Source organism: Phyllostomus discolor, chromosome 7, assembly GCF_004126475.2.
Source record: "Phyllostomus discolor isolate MPI-MPIP mPhyDis1 chromosome 7, mPhyDis1.pri.v3, whole genome shotgun sequence".
NCBI lineage: Eukaryota > Metazoa > Chordata > Mammalia > Chiroptera > Phyllostomidae > Phyllostomus > Phyllostomus discolor.
In genome coordinates, this window is record NC_040909.2 from 27,044,460 (window position 1) to 27,065,107 (window position 20,648).

Here is a 20,648-nt window from a genome sequence, read left to right on the forward strand (position 1 = left end):
TACTGCTAGCTGTGTGAACTTGGGCACATTTTGCAACCTTTCTGTGCCTCAGAGTTCTAACCTGTAACATGGGGACAAAAAAGAATACTTACTTACATGGTTATTGTAAGAATTAAATGCATTAATCCCTGCAAAGCCCTTAAAACGGTGTTTGGCACATGGTGAACTGTCAGTAAATTTAAGCTGTTGTGACTGTGGATTTTAGTTGCAGGCACATTGAAATTTTCTCTTTACTTAATTATGACACTTTCTTACCTCTTTGCCTTTGCTAGCCTTGTGGGAATCCTTCCTTCGCATCATTTCTGGAATCGCAGATTTTACCTGTGGGCAGGGTTATTTCACCAACCGTGGGTCTAGGGAACCACAGGACAACACACTGTGAGGTCCGGCACACATTCTGTGACTTTCCCACGAGACTGTGACGAGAGCCTCTGTAAATGCTTTGTTGGCATACTGTCCCGAGATTTAATTTATCCATTTCCTTTGTGGGCGTGTGCTGGCATTCGTGGAAGCCTGGGTTCTTGCAGACTTGTGGGCAATGGCAGATGCTCCTGGAAGGTCTTTCCCCCCTTAGTGCTCCTGCCTGGGTGACGGCAGCTCCCTTAGGCTGAGGTCTTGGCTTTTGCTCTGCGGATCTTGATCTGAGCACAGGCCACCACATAACCTGCTAAACTCCCCTGACAGGCTTCTGCTGAGAGAGTTTAGGGATCTGAAGCATCAGTGAAAATCTGCCAGAGGTGATGACACTCATCTACTGCAGCATGTTCTCTTTCCATTGTGCCCCTCCTGGTCTGGGCGCACTCCTGTTATGTCAAGCCGCTCTGTGGAGGGGAATGGTTGGGGGTTGGACATTGATTCCAGAAAATAGTCTTTTTAAGTTGATTGATTTGAGAAAGAAAGAGAAAAAAAACCACATTGATCTGTTGCATTCATTGGTTGATTCTTATATGTTCCCTAACCAGGAATAGAACCCACAACCTTGGTGTATCAGGATGATGCTCCAACCAGGTGAGCTAACTGGCCAGGGCCTGTAGATATAACAGCTTTTAAAAACTATCTTCAGTGATATCTCAGTAAAGGTAGGGGGAAATACTTTGAGCAGACCTGATGGACATAATAAACAAAGATGGGCATAATAAGCACACAGGGGTGTGAAGTGGTTAGTGGACCGCTATGTGTCCGCAGACAAAATTACCTGGTGCACGGAGGCAGGAACCACTTGGACCAAAATATAAGGGGGGCAGGGGGCAAAAGTAAGTTTACAGATGTTTATATGGAAAATAATATGATAATAAATAAATAGTAATAGAAGAATAAACTCTGTGTTTTTGCATACTCGCATCTAAAAACCTACTTTTTTCCAACCCTGTATATCAACATTATGGTGATATTGATTTACTTGGTTAGTTTTATTTGACTTAAATATTAGTTGCCTTATATAATGCTTGGCTTATGTTTTCTTCATTTTAGTACATGTGGGTCCTGAAAAAATTTCAGATTTTATTTCACATGATAATGTATCTACATGATAGATATTTAAATATTTTTTTGGTCCCAAAATGTTGCTTTGGTGGGCTGCTTTGTTCCCACAGTGTAGCTGTATAATTTCCAATGGGAACCACCCTGCCCTTGGCCAGAGCTGATTGGCCAAGAAGTAAATAACTGACCTAAGTTGGGCCAATCAGAAGCCTTCCCTGGGATTTTTTGGCTGTGGGTAACCAGGCAGTTTAGGCCATTTTATCTTCAGTAACTAAGCTGTAAGCAAAAATACCCAGAAGTTGGCAATGACCATATTTTCTTCCACGCAGAGAAAATTGTTTCTAGATGAGAAGAATGATGCTAACAAATAAAGAAAAGTAGTGACAGAATTTGGAAGTAATTTTCTGACAGTGGTGCAGATGCTTGTTCCAGGGCTTCCTGAGGTACAGCTCTGGCCCTGCTCTGCTGGCCACGTGATTGCTGTCAGGTACCATTGGGTTATTCCTCACAGATAATAGGCCTTTCCTTTCTTGTTCACCTTGTTTGCATTTTTTATTTAGACTTTTGACACAAGTGGGAGTATCCTGGTGGGTTCGTTTTCAGGGGGCACTAAGAGCTAGTTGAAGATCTTTGGGCAGTGGGAGTTGAACGGCACCCCCTCTCAGTCACACTATCTTTAACTCCCATACACTACCTTTTTACTGAATTGTGAAATTATAGCACAATCTAAGTGAAAGAACTGAGTCAATTAACACAGAGTTGAGGGTAAATAAGACTTCTTTGGTTAGAAATGCCTGCCCTGAACAGAACCACCAAAGGATGGGTTCACTGTCTACTCCCACCAAAAAAAAATGGACCCCGCTTCTTCCTTTTGTTTTAAGGGAATTTACAGTTTTTTCAGTGCTTTCAGCATTTCCTGAACTCCAAATCACCCTTAATAGCAGGGAAGAATAAAGGAGTACCTCCTCCCCAAACCCCATCCCTGCCAAGCAGTGGACCCTCAAACTGAACATGGACAGTTTGATAAGGATGGACCATATTAACTCTTCAGAGTTTCTCAGTTCCCCCTTGAGTCAGACCGACACATATTCAATCCAAGAGGTCAGAGACACTGCCTGCTTGGCTCACTATTGATTTCCCTTAGTAGGTATTGAGTAAGTAGTTGTAGAATGAATTAATGAGTGTTATGTCCCCATTTTATAGATGAGGAAACTGAGGCTCGGGTAAATCAATTATTGACTAGTAACATAGCTAGTGAGTGGCAGAGCTGGATCCAAAGCCATTAGTCTCAATCTCCTTGCCCAGGGCTCATTCAAAGACCTCTCAGTCTTTAGAAGAGAAAACCACACCACCAGATGGTCTACATGCTCTTTCCTTGTGGCCCCAGATAGAGCTAAACACCCAGCAGTGCTTGATAAAGCTTTCAATTCCTGCAGCTAAGCGTTAACACATCAGAACTAAAGGCAGCTTCAGAGGTGAGCTAAAACCCATGTTATTTTTGAACTTTCCTTTTTCAGAAAGCTGTACAAAAGTTTAGGTGACAAAGGATGGGAAGGGTTGTGTGCGTATGATAAAATATTCACCGTAAAGACTCGTGTATAACTGTGTAATCCAGAGCAGCATTTTTGTGCCTGCTCTTGGCATACAGAACATGCCTCTGTTTGTAGGTTCTCTGTATGTGTGTCATGGATCCCCAAACACTTTAAAATGTCAGTAGTCACAGAACGGCTGCCTAAGAGTTATGAGGGAGGGTCAGAGGGAGCAGTGGTCTGGGCTAGGGTTTATTTGGGAGCTGTGTGTGTGTGAGGTTTGGTCTTTACCCTTTATTATATGCCTCTGAAATCATTGTTAAAAACTCTTCCTATTCACTCAGTATTTTATGTTTTATTATGCTTTATAGGTACACTGTCCAATAGAACTTTTTGTGATGAATGAAATGTTCCATGTCTGTGCTGTCCAGTACATAGCCACTAGCCACAAGCTGAACACTTGAAGTGTGGCTAGCGTGACTAAGGAATTTGTTTTTAAATTTTATTTGAACTCAAATAGCCAAGCTTGGCTAATGACTACCAAAGTGGACAGCCCAGCTCTGTAGCTTTAGAAAGTCAGTAAGTTTCTGAGTCCCAGCATTAATTAGCTCATCAGTGATGGGAATTCCATGAAGTTTATCATAAAGTTAGAAACTGCCTAAACCTCATAGATACGAAGTCTACCAATTAAAGATTTAACTTCCCCAGCCCCAAAAGTTGGTGGGGAAATTTCCTTGACCTGGGCAGCAGTAATGGGTGCCAGCCTTCTCGCTGCACTTCAGCCTGCCCTCCGGCACCTTGATCAATACGAGAATAAGTCCTACTGGTTTTGTTTCTGTTTGGGTACGTGCTCTCCCACTGCCTTATAAGAACTTTTAGGCATCTCTTCATTTCACGCCAAGTCAGGTATGTAGTAAGGGACCTCCATCAGCCTGCCCTGTGCTACCTTGTTCCCCTCACTCCCTTTACCTGCCTTCCTCCTGGACAGTCAAGTTCTCCAGAGAAACAGAACTGATAGGATTATAGTTAGCCCTTTGTATCTATACATTCCACATCTGTAGGTTCAACCAGCCACGGACTGAAAATATTTGGGAAAAAAAGTGTTATTTGTTGCTGACGTGTACTGTGTAGTGAGGCCTATGATGGTTTCATCTCTGCTGACCATGTGCAGACTTTTGGGGTCATTATTCCCTAAACAATGCAGTGTAACAACTGTTTACATAGCATTTACACTGTATTAGGTATTATAAGTAATCTAGAGATGATTTAAAGTATCCAGGGGGTTGTGCCTAGGTTACGTGCAAATGTTATATCACTTTATATAAGGGACGTGAGCATCTGTAGATTTTGTTATCCACAAGGTCTTGAAATCAGTTCCCCACAGATGCAGAGGGATGACTGCGTCTGTCTGTCTGTCTAGCTGTCTCTCTCTCAAGATATATATAATATATAATCTCTCTATATATAACTCATATATTAAGATATATAATATATAATCTGTATAATTAATATATTTATATATAAATATGTATACCTCTTGAGAGAGATTGAAATTTATGTACTTTAAGGAACTGGCTCACTGCATGCAGTTGTGCTAGCTGGCAGGTCCAAAGTCCGTAGGGCCATCTCACAGGCTAGAGATTCAGATAAAAGCGACATCGCAGTGCTGAGTCTAAAGGGTGGAAACTCAGGCCGCTTTCCTGGGCTGCTGTCTGGAGGCAGGATTCCGTCTCCTGTGGGGAACCCCAGTCTGTGCTCGTAAGCCCAGACTTGGGGTTGACTGGGTGAGGTCACCCACAGTAAGGAGGGTAATGTGCTTTGCTTCAGGTAAATGGAGAGTAGATGTTAATCACCGCTGAAAAATATCTTTGCAGCAACATCTAGACTAGAGTTGAACAAACATGTGTCACCCTGATTTAGCCGAGCTGACGCACAAAATGACCCACAACACCTTCTTTGTTAGATTCAGACAAAATGGTGTTACAGCGTCTATAACCCTTCACCTATACCATCTAATATAACCTGTGGGCATTGCCGTTCCCATCGATCCATCAGCAGGAGTCTCTTCTGCTTCTTTTCCTGTGTTACATATAGCTTTCATTTCTGCTAAACCCAGCCCATGTCCCGTTTCTCCCCTGCTGGTTTCACCCTGACTGGTACATGTGCCCCAAGACACGAATACATGGACTGACTGGTCTAGTATATATCTGCACTTACCATTAGCAGCATGGTATTCACTTTGAAAGTAGAGTTACAGACAATATGTTCTAGACTTTCTGGGACTATCCCAGAAAATACCCTGTTGTTATTTTGAATAAAAATGATTCTTTAAATATAATCCAAAGATGATATTTTTAACAATGCATTGAGACATTTTATAGAAATAAACTTTATCAAAAAAATCTTTTTCACATTGTGAGATTCCGGAATTTAGGTTGGGAAAATATCGTTACTATCAAATTTGTTCTTACTCATTATAGAGCCATTGAATGGGGTCTTGGATCCATTTAAGAAGTGGCCTTCTTAAATATTTGGTGCGAAAACCAGCAATGTTACTTCTTTCAGTCTTGTGAGTGGGGCAGTTACTAAATGCAGCAGAAATGAGAAGAAGGTGGGTGAGGGCGTATCTCAATTTAAACTGGTGTCCAGCTGGGTCTCTTGGTGCAGGTTGGGTTATAGAAAGTGGAAAGAGTGGTGTTATTGAAGGAGCTTCAGGCTGGATTTAGGCGACTCAGAGTCATTCCAGGCTTTCCCTGTGATGCCCCCTGGGGCGTTTGACCGGTAAGGTATTGTTTTGAGGCCTAAGGTCATGCATATTAAAGTTCTTGGCAGAAGAGCTATACAGTGTTAACAGTCATTATTTTAACTGATCACAGTTAGAGAAACTTTGTGGGGAATTTTGTAACCAAGGTGACCTGGGTGTTCATGATTTGATTTTCCATATCGATTTGACTCGATGCTCATGAAGACCTGGTGTAGCTTGAAGCAATGGTGGTGACCAACAGCAAACGTTGAGCACCTAGCATAAAGTGAACTCAGGTGTATGGAGAAAGGGACAGAGATTCCAGAAACTTGCGGGGAGGCGGGGAGGGGTTAAATCTGTCAGGATGTGGCGAGTGGACACATGGGATCAGAGAAAGGAAAGGCTAAGGAAAATGCCAGTTTGAGAAACGAGGTCGATGGTGGACCCCATCAGCTGGGGTCACTAGTCGTGTATGTCAGCCCCAGAGGAGAATCAGGACTGTGGGCTTCGGATTTGGACAGAGTCAACATATGTCTAGGGGCTATACCCGGGTGAGTACGGGAGGTCACCATGGGCAGAGGATGAACCCTGCCAAACACCACCTGATCCCCGCCATAACCACGCACTTGAGACTTGCTCAGTAAAGGCTGTGAATGAACAAGAAACAGATGAGTGAATGGGACACACAGGGCTCTGTGGGACAAAGACAGTCAAATGACTTTATGAAAAAGAGAGGAGGAAGTGCCTACACTAGAGTAAGGCAGAAAACCAGAAGTGGCAAGGCCCCCATGGTTTATCCAAATACCGATATGTATAGATTCTAAATGCAGCTCTTCTGGTTAAAAAGGACAGCTCACCATTTCTGGTAAACAGTCTGGCAGCCTGTATAAAGCCCTTGTAAAGTTAGTACCCCTTGACCCATTAATTCCATTTCTAGGAATCCACCCAAAGACACACTAAGCAGAGCTGTGGACAAAGATTTATGCAGAAAGACGTTTCATATTCCCAAGACGTGAACTTCCCTGGAAGTCTTGGGGTGGGGTGAGGACAATTTAACTCTGGCATATTTTTTTAACTTTGGCATACTTTAGGAAGTTTCGATGCTGTTCAGTGCTGTAGTGCAGGATGCAACATTTTCATTAATGTTTAAGATAAAAGACAATGAGCAAAGAAATCTTGTAATTTGCCCCCAGACCCCCCCTTTCCTCTGCTGTTGGAGTTGCCTTAGTGGGAAAGTTGGGGCCATGCTGGCCTGCAGGGTAAAGAGAGAGACTTTGTTGGCATTCGTGTTACGGCCCTTGTGGCTTCTGGTTCGACCTCATGTTGGGGCATTGCTGGTTTCTCACGTCACATTCCAGAAATATTTTGAGAAGTTTCTTGAGAACATCAAGATGTTGTCCACCATCAAGCTTTTGCCCAGCACGACCCTTCCTTCTGTCGACATTGCCCTTTTCCCTTCCTTTCACCTATCCGGTGAACTCCTGCTCACCCTGCAAAGCCTCCTGTGGATTTGGTCCCCAAACAGATTTTGTCTGGCACAATGTTTGGGGGGAAAATTGAATTACAATGGTTAAGGTGAAGCATAAACATTCCAGTTCTGCCACACTCCCCTACTCTCCCAGTTGTACTACACCATTTCATGTGTAGTACAGCCCTGATCTTTTGTGAAAAAATTTTCTCAGTCTCCCCTTCAGTCAGACATAATCACTTTCATCCCTGTTATTTGTGTACTTCTATATCCATTACTGCATTTATCTTATCACTTCGTTTGAGAAGTCTGTCACATCCTATGAGAGATTTTTGGAATATTTATTTATTTTTTTATTTTAAAGGTCACATGCATGTTCATTAGATAAAGTTTGAAAACTTATACACATATAGAAAGGTTACACAGCCATCATAATTCTGTGTCTATAAAGTTTAGGATCTTCATTCTTTAGATGACATTATAATATAAGTATTATTGTGCCACCATCTTCATGTAATTACTTTTAAAGCCTCTTTACGATACTTGGCTGCTTCTTCTTGAGAACCAGGCACCTGTTGTGTATAACCAACACGGAAGCGCAGTGTCGGTCTGGGCCAGTGTAGGGACTTAGTAAATGTTTGTTGAACTCTGGAGCTGAAACATCAGTCTCCAATCCTACCTTCCAGGAGCTCATCCTGGGAGAGGAGCCATGCATCTTTGCTCATTGTTTAATGTGTTCATTTGTTGACTCAACAAATATATCTCGAGCACCCACTCCATGTGCCAGACACCAGTCTGCACTGGGGCACTGGGGCACAGCGGCGCACAGAACCCTGCCTCGTGGAACGCGTGCTCTCGGAGCAGCGACTTCCAGCCTTTTCCTCTCGTGGTGACAGAGACTCGAAGTCTGCAGCACACACAAAATACATTTTTGCTGATCTGACAAAAACAGGTATAATTCTGATTGATTTACCAAAATTAATGTAATTGCCTACCCTTTTTTTTTCCTCCAAAGTGACTTTTTAAAAAAAATCAGGTGCCTATACTTATATATAAGGATTTCTGGTACCAAGAATTAGCCAGTCAGACACGAACTTATTATGTAATGTGACCGATAAGATGCAGCTCGATTATCTGATGTATACATTTTTTGTTCAAGACAGGGCATTCACACCGGGTGGGTCTTGTTGTATTGTCTGTTGTCATTTTTTATTTGACAATCTAAGGGAAAAGAGGTCAGTGCCCCTGACTAAATAGTCAGGTACTACATGTTTTACAAATTCTTGTGGCACACCAGTTGAAAATTGCTGTTCCAGAGAAGTAGTTCTCAGACTTCAGAGTGTGCTGGAATCCCCTGGAGAACTTGCTAAAACATGAATCTCCAGGCCCCATCCCCAGACTTTCTGATTCAGTGGGGCCTGAGAACTTGCATTTCTAACAAGTTCCAAGGGGATGCTGCTGCTGCTGATATGGGACCATACTTTGAGAACCCTGGGCATAGAGGACAAGTTTGCAGCACAGTAGGGCAAAGGGATATGGGGGGAGGGTGCATGTTTGATTTATGTCAAAGCCTCTTAGATTCTTCAAGCCCCAGGGAGGAAGGAGATGGTGGGAGAAGTGCCCTGTGCCCAGATTGTCCTCCTCGCTCTGGATGACTGTCAGGCATCTCTGCAGGGCCACGGAAGCCTGGGACTGATAGGAGAGACGGGAGAGCAATAATGCTGCCCACGAGTACCTTCTGGGTGCCCCGTCCTTCGGCACACTTACCGTACATAATCTTGTCTAGTCTTCAGAGCAGCTGCAAGGAAAGTATGGTTACCCTCATTTTATAGATGAGAAAACTGAGGCCCAGAGAACTTACGTAACATTCTGGTTCCCCAAGCCAGTGAGTCATGTATTGGGTTCCAAGCCAGGCCTTTCTGCCCTCAAACGCTGTGACTCAAGTTGAGACTGACCAGTAGTTGAGCCCTCAGCAGGACCAGTTCTTAAATGTTTCAGTGGTCATAGCTGTGTTCTCGGTGGTGAACCGCCGGTAGCAGGGGCTATGCACCTGTTCCTCAAGCCAGCAGAAGTGGAGAGGCTCAGACTTGCAGTTTATTAGGGAGGAAGTCCAACTGAAGTCTAGTGGGGCTTGAGAGCCGAGACACAGGTCTGCAGCTTGGGTGGAAATAGCTGTATCTGGAAATTGATGATATGTTTTTTTCAAATTTAGAAATTTGTAGAAGTTCAGTTATAGTTTACTTTTGCTCCAGGTTTTAATGCATTGGGAATTTGCATAATGTGTTTAAAAGTAAATGAAAAGCCAATCTTCTCAAACCCTTCTGAAGAAGAGTAGGCTGGCTGGCGGCATGATTGCACAAGCAGTTAAGGCTAGAGAAAAGGCAGGTCACTGCACCACAGAGGGAATTTGGGAAGTTAGTGCTGAAGCGGCCCAGTTCCCAGGCTCTGACACATTTCAGAATGCTGCCTTGGCCCTGGCCAGGTAGCTTGGTTGGAGCGTTGTCCTGATACACCACCCACCATTGCAGGTTTGATCCCCGGTCAGGGCACAGACAAGAAGCAACCAATGAATACATAAATACGTGGAACAAAAAAAACTCTCTCTCTCGAGCCCTGGCTAGTGTAGCTCAGTGGATTGAGTGCGGGCTGTGAACCAAGATGTCGCCAGTTCGATTCCTAGTCAGGGCACACGCCTGGGTTGTGGGCCAGGTCCCCAGTGGGGACCACATGAGAGGCAACCACACATTGATGTTTCTCTCTCTCTTTCTCCCTCCCTCTCCCCCTCTCTAAAAATAAATAAATAAAATCGTAAAAAAAAAAAACTCTCTCTTTCTCAAAAGCCAGTAAGTTTAAAGTCTGGCAACTCCCTGGATTATTTCACTTTAGCTTCATGTAGAAGGACTTTCAAAGATTTGTGCTTTAGCATAATGCTCTCAAGGGTTAAGAATATATAAGTGGTGTAAGAAAAAAATGTCTCCTCATTTTCTATGAAACAAAAGAAGACACATTTGCTCTGTACCTCTACAAGAGTCATCCAATAAGCTTCTCTGTTCCTTACTAGCAAACTATGCTTCTTTTTTATTGGCTGTGTATGTTCCCTCATTTCATTTGAGGACAGTAAAATCCATTGTCTTTCCCCTTTTGCCCGTGTTACCAGGAAGCTCAGAGCTATTATTTGTATGCGGTAGCTTCCCTTAGCCTCAGGTTCTTTGGTATAATTATCTCCCCACTCTTTTGTTACTTGTGTAACACAAGTTTTATAAGCTTTCCAAAATAATTTATAAAAGTAGGTGGATATCACAGATTAATGAGTGAAAAATGAGTTTTCAGAATGAAGGATGACTTTAAGGTTTTTTTAAAGTTTTGAAGAGTGAATTGAGCCAACTATGAGCATATGTGTGAACACACACATGTCCAAAAACATGTATGTACTTAGTGTCTTGATGTATCCCCTTAGAATCTTGTGGTTAAGAGAATGAGCTTGGGTCTGAGCCAGACCTTGCTTTGAACACTGGCTGCTCCCTGCTTGCTTCATGATTTAATGTGTCTCAGTGTCCTCATCTGAAATGGAGATCCAACAATACCATGCATAGTCATTGAAGAATTAAAACAATTTATAAAAGTGCCTAATGCAGAGCCAGGCACTGCAGTCAGTGGTAATTACTACTTTACTATTATCACTATTGTTGTGTCCAGCACAGGCTAGACTTTATAGAAATCCTGGACTGTGCATTAGCAACTGCCCCAGACTGTTTTCTAGAGTATACGGTGCTGAATTGAAGTGCCCTTCTGCTGAAAGTTTGGGCGGTTCATCCAAGGAGGGCTGCCAAGGCTTGCATCTCCCTTAGAGAGAGCAGCTCCATGCTGGTTTCTCAAATGACAGGAGATGATCACCGCAGAGACTCAAGATTGTCCAAGGTCATCCACTTAGGGGCTGGTGACTAAGACTTAGCCCGGCTCTGAGGTCTCTACCTCCTGACCTGTTTGAGCATCCTTGCTCAGAAAGTCCCCTAATGTTCATCTTCTAGTTTTGCCTGGCTTTTGCTTGATTGTATTAAGCTATTACTTTCCTTCCCGCCCCCCCCACCTCATGTATGACTGCTACATTCAGTTGCTTGGGGGAATTTTATAGGGAGAGGAGAGTTAAAATGCCACGGTCCTCTGTGTGGCCATTACGCCCCCATTTTGCGTGCTCAGGAAGTGAGATGGAAAGTACCCATTACCTAGACTGGATGGTGAGCTGCAAAATCAAAATCACCAGTGTGCTGAACGATGCCTGCGGGCCAGGCGTGGTCTTGGGGCTCCTCCAGCTTTGCCTGGGACTGAGAGTACCACTGAGTAGGTGTCCATCACACGTCCCCTCTCTCGGGAATGTGCGCATCAGCTTTCCCACCATGCTGATTTTCCCCACCTCTGCCCTTCACTGCCAAAACAATTGTTTAAAAGAGGAAGCTCTTTGGGTCATAAAATGTCATCTGGTACTTAGTATATGGTTATGCAGAATACTGGCTTGTACAGTAGCTTGATTGGCAGGAAGTAGGTGATTCATCAGAAAGAAAAAAATAAGAAAAAAGAAACTCCTGCCAAATGAACTTCCTCTTTCAAACTCTCTTTGTACTAGCTCATCCTTTTATAACCTTTTTCTAGCCTCTTAGGAAAAAAAAATAAGTAGTAAAGACTAGTGCAGTGTTTCAAAGAGAGGTAATCCCAGTCCCTTACAGCCCAATGCATTGTTTTTCCATAGTTAGAATAATAAGGCCCATGCCCTGTCCCTGGGTCCGGCCGGGGTGGGGGTGGGTACTTCCTTGAGGACACGGGGCCTCCGCTGGCTGGATATAGTTCATGTTCACACTGAAATATCCTCGAGGCCCACGGCGGGTCATTTTGGACGTTGCACATCGTCCCCCATTTGGTCGAGCATCCCGCTCACATGGTTCCCTTCATCTGTTTGCCTCACAGATCCAGGAGGCTGCAAGTCGGGGCCTGAAATTCGTCGGTGTCATACCTCAGTACCACTGCCCCGGGAACTCAGCAGGCAGCAGTCCCCAGGTGGAGGCCAGAGATGGGAGAGCTGAGCCCGGAGGGGGTGGGGATGAGAAGAACCCAGGCGCCCCGGCAGGGGTGGATGGAAGCCCGGAGCCAAGCCAGCGCCCAGGAGGGGAGGCACCCCTGGCCGAACAACCCAGCTTGCCTCTGGAAGAAGGGGACGGTGCAGAGTTTTCCAAGACCCTGGATGGACCGGATGGTGACCTGTGTGAAGTGCGTGAGGAAAGACTCTCGGGAAGTAAGTATGTCAGCACAGGGACTTGTGACCCACGGGAGGAGAGGCTTACAGCTTTTTAGTAATCCCTCTGGCATTTTAGGAAAAAGAAATGGAATTAGAGTGTGGAGACAGCCATCTGTCAAATAGGGGGAACTTTGTCAAGCACTTTTGGGGGCCTCCTGACTGTTTACATACTGAAGTTGTCACTTCTGAGGAGCACAGAACCACATCAGTTTGGCTTGCAGTTGCTCCAAAATGTCATGTTTGAAGTGGATTCTAGAATGCGAGTTATTTCACGCCCCGAGCTCTCGCACTGCCCTTGAGTTACCCGGCTCTAGCACAGGAAGTGCTAACGTGCCGGCTCCGGTGCACAACGGACGCACCACTTGTGGTTCGCTGGCTCTGAATGTCTGCCTGAAGAAAGAAATCCAGAGAGCCAGTTGAGGCCAGATTGTGCGGGAAGCTGGTGATTCAACTGACTAGGCTGTAAACAACCAGATTTCAGGGAGCTTCGTATAGTTGATTGACCAGCACCACGGCGAGAACACTCGGCCAAGGATGTGTGAATCCTCTTATTCACATCATAACGGCCAGCAGAGCATGCGCTTTAGGCTGGGGACTTCACGTATCAGCACAACTGCGGCGATAGTAGCCTACCTTTATTAATACTTCCAGGTACCAGGCCCTGTGCCAATAAACATTTTCTATGACCGACCTCTTTATTTTCCCTATAGCCCTAGGATTTGGGTGAGCTCTTGTATCATTGCCCATTTCACAGCTGAGGAAACTGAGGTTCAGAGAGTAAAACTCTTTGTCTGGGCTGAAAATTGGCAGATCAGGCACGTGACCCCAGGCAGGCTTAGCCACCATCCCAGTTCACCTCTCTCCCTGGGCCTTCCTGTATAACACTCTGTTAGGCCAAAAAGATGTCCTGAGAACCTCAGTTTTTAGAGAGTGGCATTTCTCTTCATTTCCCCCACAATTCCCTGTCCCCTTCTTTCTCCAGGAGATCTAGCATCCAGCCATTTCTTGAGAGCCATGTACGACCAAATATGAGCTGTGTGGCCTCTTCTAGTCTTTGGAAGATGAATTAGTGATAAGACTGCCAGGGGGAGACCCCCGGGCTATAGGAGACCTTTCTCTTTTGCCTTCCTGGGTCATCTCCCTGGTTAATGTTATGATTTATTTACTAATTCTTGAAATTAGCCTTAAATAAATGATGAAGAACAGTTCATACTTTGAGAATAGAAAAGAAGGTGAAATAAGTTTTTTTTTTGGTTATGACAATAGTTTCTCTTTTTAATTGGTTTTAGACAGAGAGAAACATCAATTTTTGTTGTTCCACTTATTTATGTATTCATTGGTTGATCCTTGTATGTGCTCTGACCAGGGATTGAACCCACACCCTTGATGTATCAGGATGATGCCTTAACCAAATGAGCCATCAGGCCAGGGCTTGTCAGTACTTCCTGAGAAGGAAATCATAGGGCAGATCATTCAGGGGACTTACTTGCGAAGTTGATTTAGAGAGAGAGATGGGTGTTGCCTCAGCTCTTGGACACATTAGGATTACCATTTCATGTGGCCTGGGTCCCTCTTAAATATGCTGTGAAGTAGAGCTCTTCATTTAGGGGGGTTTTCGCTGCTTGAGGGAGACTTCTGCTCCCTCCCGAGTAGCTAAGAGAACAGTTAGACCCCGTGTGTACCTCCTAATGAATGCCCAAGTCTCGCTCCAAAAACCTCCCTCTGTCATCGCTTCCGGGCTGTGTGTGCGTACCCTGAATCCTGAGAAGGAAGGTGGGCCTCCTGGAGGCTCTTCTCTACAATCCAGGAGCTTGAGGGGGTGAGGCTTCAGGACATGCATTGACACCCTCAGGAGAAAGGGTCAGGAGCCGTGGAGGGGCAGGTAGCCCAGTGGTTAGGAACCCAGACTCTGCCTGCTATCTTCTTGCTAGGCAGTCATCGGGCCAAGGTACCCTTCTGTGCATCAGGGTCTTACCCTGTGAAATAGGGATAGGACAGTCCTTCCTTGCTGAAAGGTTAAAGGAGATGTACATATAAAGGACTTAGCACTGCTTGACACGTGAGTGTGAGCTCTTATTATTGGGGTACAGTCCTGGCCACTGACCTTGGCTTCTGTATGGAACCATGACTTGGAGAAAGGAGGCAGTTAATACTGAAGTTCCCCTGTGCCAGAATCCACTTTTCTCCAAGACTTTCCAGATGTCCTGCCTTCTGTGATCAACCCCAGGGAGAGTTAATTGGGGAGATTTGTCCAAGGACCCACCCTTCCCCCAGGTGCCTTCTGCTGCCCTGTGACTATTCACCTTCCCCATCACTCATCAAACACACAGAGACCCCTGGACACCCACATGTCTTGGCCTGTGTCTCATTTCCTCAAGTCCCTGTTCTCTAGCATAAAACTAATTTTGGCTGCAGAATACGGGTTCACGCGTGTCAGGAGGTGGTCCGCCCAGCGGTGGATGGGCATTTTAGCTGTGGAGGACATTATAACACCGCCCCCTCCCCTTCCCCTTCCCCTGCCCCCGATCTCACTAGGTGGGCCTCTGCCTACTGTCTGCACACGAAGCTGGCCCTGATCCTCTGCTCAGGAGGCTGCAGGTTCTCTGAATTGTAGGCAGCTCAGTGGTATCTTGTTTCTCTTTTTGTAGGCTATACGAGCCTTTGGATTTTTTTCATCAGTGAACGAGCACCCAGGGGTTCCTAGTGCCCGTGCCTGGCCTTGTGGCGGAAGGGCAGACAATGGCCACGATGGCGGCAGCCTCTCTGTGACTTGAGTTCTACTCGTGTGTCGCCCTGACTGCACACACAGCAGCTCTGTGACAGAAGATGCTGTTGTTGTGCCCATTTCCATGTCCTCGTACAGTTCAAGTTCATCTCGCAGCTTCAGCGTTCAGCCTACCTGGAGACCAGAGGTCCAGGGACCCTGTCCGCTCTGTCCATGGCCCTCATCTGACTGCAACCTCTCTCCTAATCTTTTTCCTGGGAAATCTTATCACTTCCTTGCACCACGCTGCACCCCCCACGAGCACCACCCTTCATGAGCAACCCCCCCCCCCCACCACCACCAAGCTTCCCCTCTCTGCTGCTTGCTCAGATTTCTGCTTGTCTTTCTCTCAGGGACCCCTAAGGAGGGTGAAGTGTTTTTACTTTTCCTTCTGCCAGGTGGGCTTAAATAGGCAATCACAGCAAGACAATTTTAAAATGTCCTGAGGGAGCCTCCCTCCCTTCCCCCTCTTTCTCCTCGTTTAATTTATTTCCTTTATAGGAGGCCTAGGGGAGCCAGTCGGGGCTGCGGCTGCTCAGGTAGGGCTGCCAGCGAATTCTTCATCCGGAAACAGGGCAGGTCGCCCCCTCCCCATTCCCACAGGCTCTAGGGAGCAGCGGCTCTGGCCCAGAGGTTGTGCTCCTCTTGCCCACTAGGGCCCCTGGGAGGCCCATCATGTGGTTTTCTCCTCTTCCTGCACATTGACTTTGATTTCCCGGTCCAGGGGAATCTCCTGTTGGTCTGTGGCCTCGCTGTGCAGAGATCACCTGAGCTGGCACGGCGACTGCCCCATGCCTCACTTCCCCAGGATGCTTCCCTTTTCCCTTCTCACGCTCCCCAACCCCGTGACTGGTCCCTTGGGGGGCGTTTCTGTCCCTGGGGAGCGTGTTTTCTTCACGTGTAACCAACAGGCTGGGTGGGGAAGGCCACTGCAGGGAGGTTAGGAAGGCGTCACCAGATATCCGCCTGTCACTTCCCACGTTCCTGTCCTGTCCATCCCTCTGCGTCTCTGTGGCTGCAACTTTGGTCACAGAAGCAAGGAGGCTGGACATGTTCTTGCTGTCACTGAAATAATAATAAAATGTCTCCAAAGCCCTGCCCTTCCTACCCTGTACCCACTCACTTAAAATGCTTAGAAATGGCGGCCAGAAACCTGAGCCAGCGATCTCAGGGGTGCTTCTTGGACGCAGGCATGTTAGTGAGTAGGCTGCCTTGGTGGGCCACTCAGTGTGGGCGGGGAGAGAGGAGGTATCCTCCTGAGTCTGGCTTTTCCGGTGCATGGCCGCCTTCCCTCCCCGAGCCCCCGGGATAGTTCTACCCCGTGGGTCTGCCCCCGTCCCAGTCTGCCACCTGCCACCGTCTTTCTGGCCTTCCAGTCCATTAACAAACAGCTATCGAACTCCCACCCATGGTCATCAGCTCCTGCTCCCTGTGTACTGATGAAATTAGCCTCTTGTTAGATTTAGGAAACAGCCTGGGCTTTGGGGTTTGAAAGACTCTTGGCTTTGCCACTTACCAGCTTGTGATTTCTGGGGGAATCCATTTAAGGCTTCTGGGTGCAGAATTGGTGGAGATTGGGAGAGTCACATGAGACAGGGAAGGTGAGGGGCTCTTGTCGATACAGCGCGCATGCCTGTGGCTGCTGAGATCCTTACCAGCCGGTTCCCATGGTGCGCCGTGCATGCAGTGGTTCCCAACTTTGCCCGGGCAAAGAGGCCTCAGCCAGGCCCAGAGGGACCTGCTATTCATCCCCGAGCCTGATTGAAGCCTGAAGCAGCCTTCTCCCAGATCCAGCAATCCAGATGGGCCCAAGGCCCTCTGCCTTCTCTTCTCAGCATGGTGCCCACAGTCCAGTCTTCCCAATGCAAACCATTACAGTTGTTTTATTTTTTTAATCCTCACCTGAGGACATATTTTTATTGATTTTTAGAGAGAGAGAAACACTGATGTGAGAGCTATATCGATTGGTTGTCTCCTGTATGTACCCCAACTGGGAATTGAACCCTCAACCTTCTAGTGTACAGGGACGATGCTCCAACCAACTGGGCCACCCGGCCAGGGCAGAGATACAAGACAGTGGTGATGCTTCTGCAGTGCTCTGCCCGCCCAGGTCTTCAGCCATTCTCAGAACATTCTCAGAAACAATGACTTCCCCCTCCTTTGGGACTTTCTGTCCCATGTCTGGAAATATCTTCCAGCTGGGGTCATGACAGAGTCACAGCGCAGCTGAGAAATTTTAAACAAACTTGGGGCTTCTTTCTGGAATCCCTGGTGCCTGCTCATGTGTGTTGGAGAATCAGAATATTAAAACATCAAAGGACATCATTCAGGGCCGGTTTCTCTTGGCTGGTTTCCACGTAAGCGGAGAGAGGATGGGGGCCAAGGAGACAGTGGGATGGAGGGGTTTACTAAAGGGTTACGCATTTGAAATCAGGTTTCTCCCGATATTTCATTACTACTAATACTTTGGAGGCTCGTGATTCCAACAGTATTTCCTTTTCTTCCTGAAAAATGTATTTCTGTCTCTGGCTGCGGTCCTGCAGCCCGGGGAGGGCCCAGGCGGGAAGGTGGGGGCGCTGTCAGCACCGCACACTTACCTGGTGTGAGAGTCCCCCCTCCTCCCTTGACGCCACCCCACACTCTCACTTCTCGCTTTGGCCTTCCCCTTTCTCTGTTTCACTACGCACTTGGTAAAGTTGTGTTTTGTCTTGCCATGTGTGCAGGGGATCCTGGGTGACCAAGGGTTGGCATGTACTTTTGGACTTTGGCCACTTCCATATTCCCCACTCACTTCTTCTACGGAAAGCCTGTGATTGATTGTTCTTTTTTTTTTCTGTGTATCTGTGCTGGACTGTAGCAGACTGTGGTGCTCTGGCCCACCTCGGAGTCACCTGAGACCAGCTTTCTCAGCCCACAGGTGTCCCCCAGAATGGCAACATGCCCAGCAGGCCCAGACTTAGTGCCTCAAGGGTGGCCCTCAGTCCCCGAGGATAAAGGCCCTGGTTTCCTTGCCCCTTGGCGAGGCAGCTTGGTGTGTGTGTTCTCCACAGGGAGAACTGAGCCCCAATGGCAGGGGGTAACCCTCTCAGTAACGCCACCCTTCACTGGTTCTCATCGCCCCCCTATTTCCCACCTCTCCCCTCTCACTCTGTTTCCTGGGATCACTCCCCAAATAAACTACATACCAGGGTCTGCTTTTGACGAAATCCAAATGAAATCAAGGAGTTATTAAAGCATTGCTTATCTTCTTGCCTTGGTAGCTATGGCTGTTATTTGAACCCCTGGCATTTAGGGCTGGAAAATACCTGATTACGTAGTTCACATCCTGTCTGCACCCCAACTCCAGTCCATTGCTTGATTCCTCTCCATTACGAGCCTTGCTTTACATGACCCCGTCCCCTAAGTGCATGTTTCAAAGTCACTAAGTGGTTTAGTGATCGCCAGCTCTGTACACCAAGACCTGATTTCTTGTGTGAAAGCGCTTGCTGGCTGGAGGTGGCTTCCTGAGTCAGGGAAGCGGACTCAGAAAGGGAATTTGGGGTGGGGATAATGAACAGGCCAGAGTCGGTTGCTTGAAATCCAGGTGGCCCCTTGTGAAGATGGGCACCTTCCTTTTCTAACTGGTTCCAGCCAATGGGTTGCTGGAAATGGCCCCTCCTTCTCCATAGCTTAACTCGGCTGATGACAGAGGCTCGTGGCCCCGAGTTGCTCCCCAGAGACCCCAGCTGATGCTCACTCACATGGGGCTGGGAGAAGACTTCCTTTGTCCTGAATACAGTTCCTGTGCGGGATAATTTTAGATGTTACATGGATGGACATATTTGGTATTAATGTGCCTCATCACTGCCTCCTGTTTATAGCAAGTGGTAGTTGTTCCCCTCATGATATGGAAGCAGTTTTCTTTCTTTTTCTTTTTAAGATTTTATTTATTTACTTTTTAGAGAGGGAAGGGAGGGAGAAAGAGAGAGAGAGAGAAACATCAATGTGCGGTTGCTGGGGGCCGTGGCCTGCAACCCACGCACGTGCCCTGACTGGGAATCGAACCTGTGACACTTTGGTTCGCAGCCCATGCTCAATCCACTGAGCTACGCCAGCCAGGGCTGGAAACAGTTTTCTTTTAAAATGCATTTATTTAAATAAAGGAAAGCGAGTCCATTTATATGGATAGTACAGAAATTATGAAATGCTGAAATAGCAGATGCAGCATCCCAGAGCGTGGGTGCAGGCCAGGTGTCTCCTGCAGGGAGCATGGGTGTGCTTTGTCTTTTTTGCTAATGTCAGCCATTGTGTATGACCTTTACAATATTTCTTTGAAACAGTGGTGGGGATTTTCTTATTGAAACAGATATTTTTGGAAACCAAAGCATATTCCTGAGTAGCCTGTGTAAGCAGAGCTTTTTAAGCTAGGTGAACTCTGACTGACTAAACCAGTAACACAGAAATAGACTTCCATCCAGACTTAGGTTGGGATCCCAGGTATTTGCTCCCGGAGGCCAGTACCGCTCACTCGTGGCCGGCAGCACGTACGGCGGGCGTGGGTCAGCTGCTGGCTGGTGGTGACTATTGATTTTTGAAGAACTGAGCTATAAATGAAGGAACAGAAAGTCCAGTGCCCCCCTGCCAGTGTCTGCCGGCCTGGCTGAGCAGACCGACCACTCCAGGAAGGAACCCTCGTTTACGGGAACATATTTATTTTTACATATCAATGATGTATTTTTGATGTACTTGATTAAGTATTATGGGTTCGGCCCCAGGAAACACCACTGCAGCTTATAAATAGTGAGTTCAGGGGCATACAAGGTTCCTGGAATTACAGCAGTATTTCGTGCTTTTATGTGCCTGTGTACATTTACTATTTTTTTTTGAAGACCAGCTCTCACCCAAGTGTGTCTGCTTTCTCTTTCAAAACACCTTTGTCTGAATTTCTAGGACTGTCTACTCTGTCCTCTCAAAACCTAACTGTACAAATTAATCCCAGATAAGAGCCGTTCATCCTGTGCCAAATTCAAAACTTAAGTCCTCCACTTGAAGTTCAGCCTTTGAGGCCCGTGTCACTTTTAAGCCACTCTTTTTTAAGATTTTATTTATTTGTTTTTAGAGATGGGAAGGGAGGGAGAGAGAGAAAGAAACATCAATGTGTGGTTGCCTCTCATGTGGCCCCCACTGGGAACCTGGCCCGCAACCCAGGCATGTGCTCTGACTGGGAATCGAACCTGCGATGCTTTGGTTCACAGCCCGCACTCAATCCACTGAGCTATACCAGCCAGGGCCTAAGCCACTCTTAACTTTCTACTCAGAATCAGGTTTTATTATTTGTCCGAAGTGTACATTCACAGAGATTCCACCTGTGATCTCATTGCTTCAGGCTGCTAAGAGAT

At 46.5% G+C, this 20,648-nt stretch overlaps 1 protein-coding gene across 4 annotated transcripts in view; it reads left to right on the forward strand.

Moving 5' to 3' along the window:
• The window catches only part of RFTN1 (raftlin, lipid raft linker 1), a 186,516-nt gene that overhangs the window by 117,326 nt on the left and 48,542 nt on the right, over positions 1 to 20,648 (forward strand). For all 4 annotated transcript variants that reach the window (XM_036030605.1, XM_036030607.1, XM_028518801.2 and 1 more), the window contains exon 5: positions 12,179 to 12,503. In XM_036030605.1, coding sequence (XP_035886498.1) covers positions 12,179 to 12,503 — 325 coding nt within the window. The remainder of the gene's footprint in view (positions 1 to 12,178; positions 12,504 to 20,648) is intronic.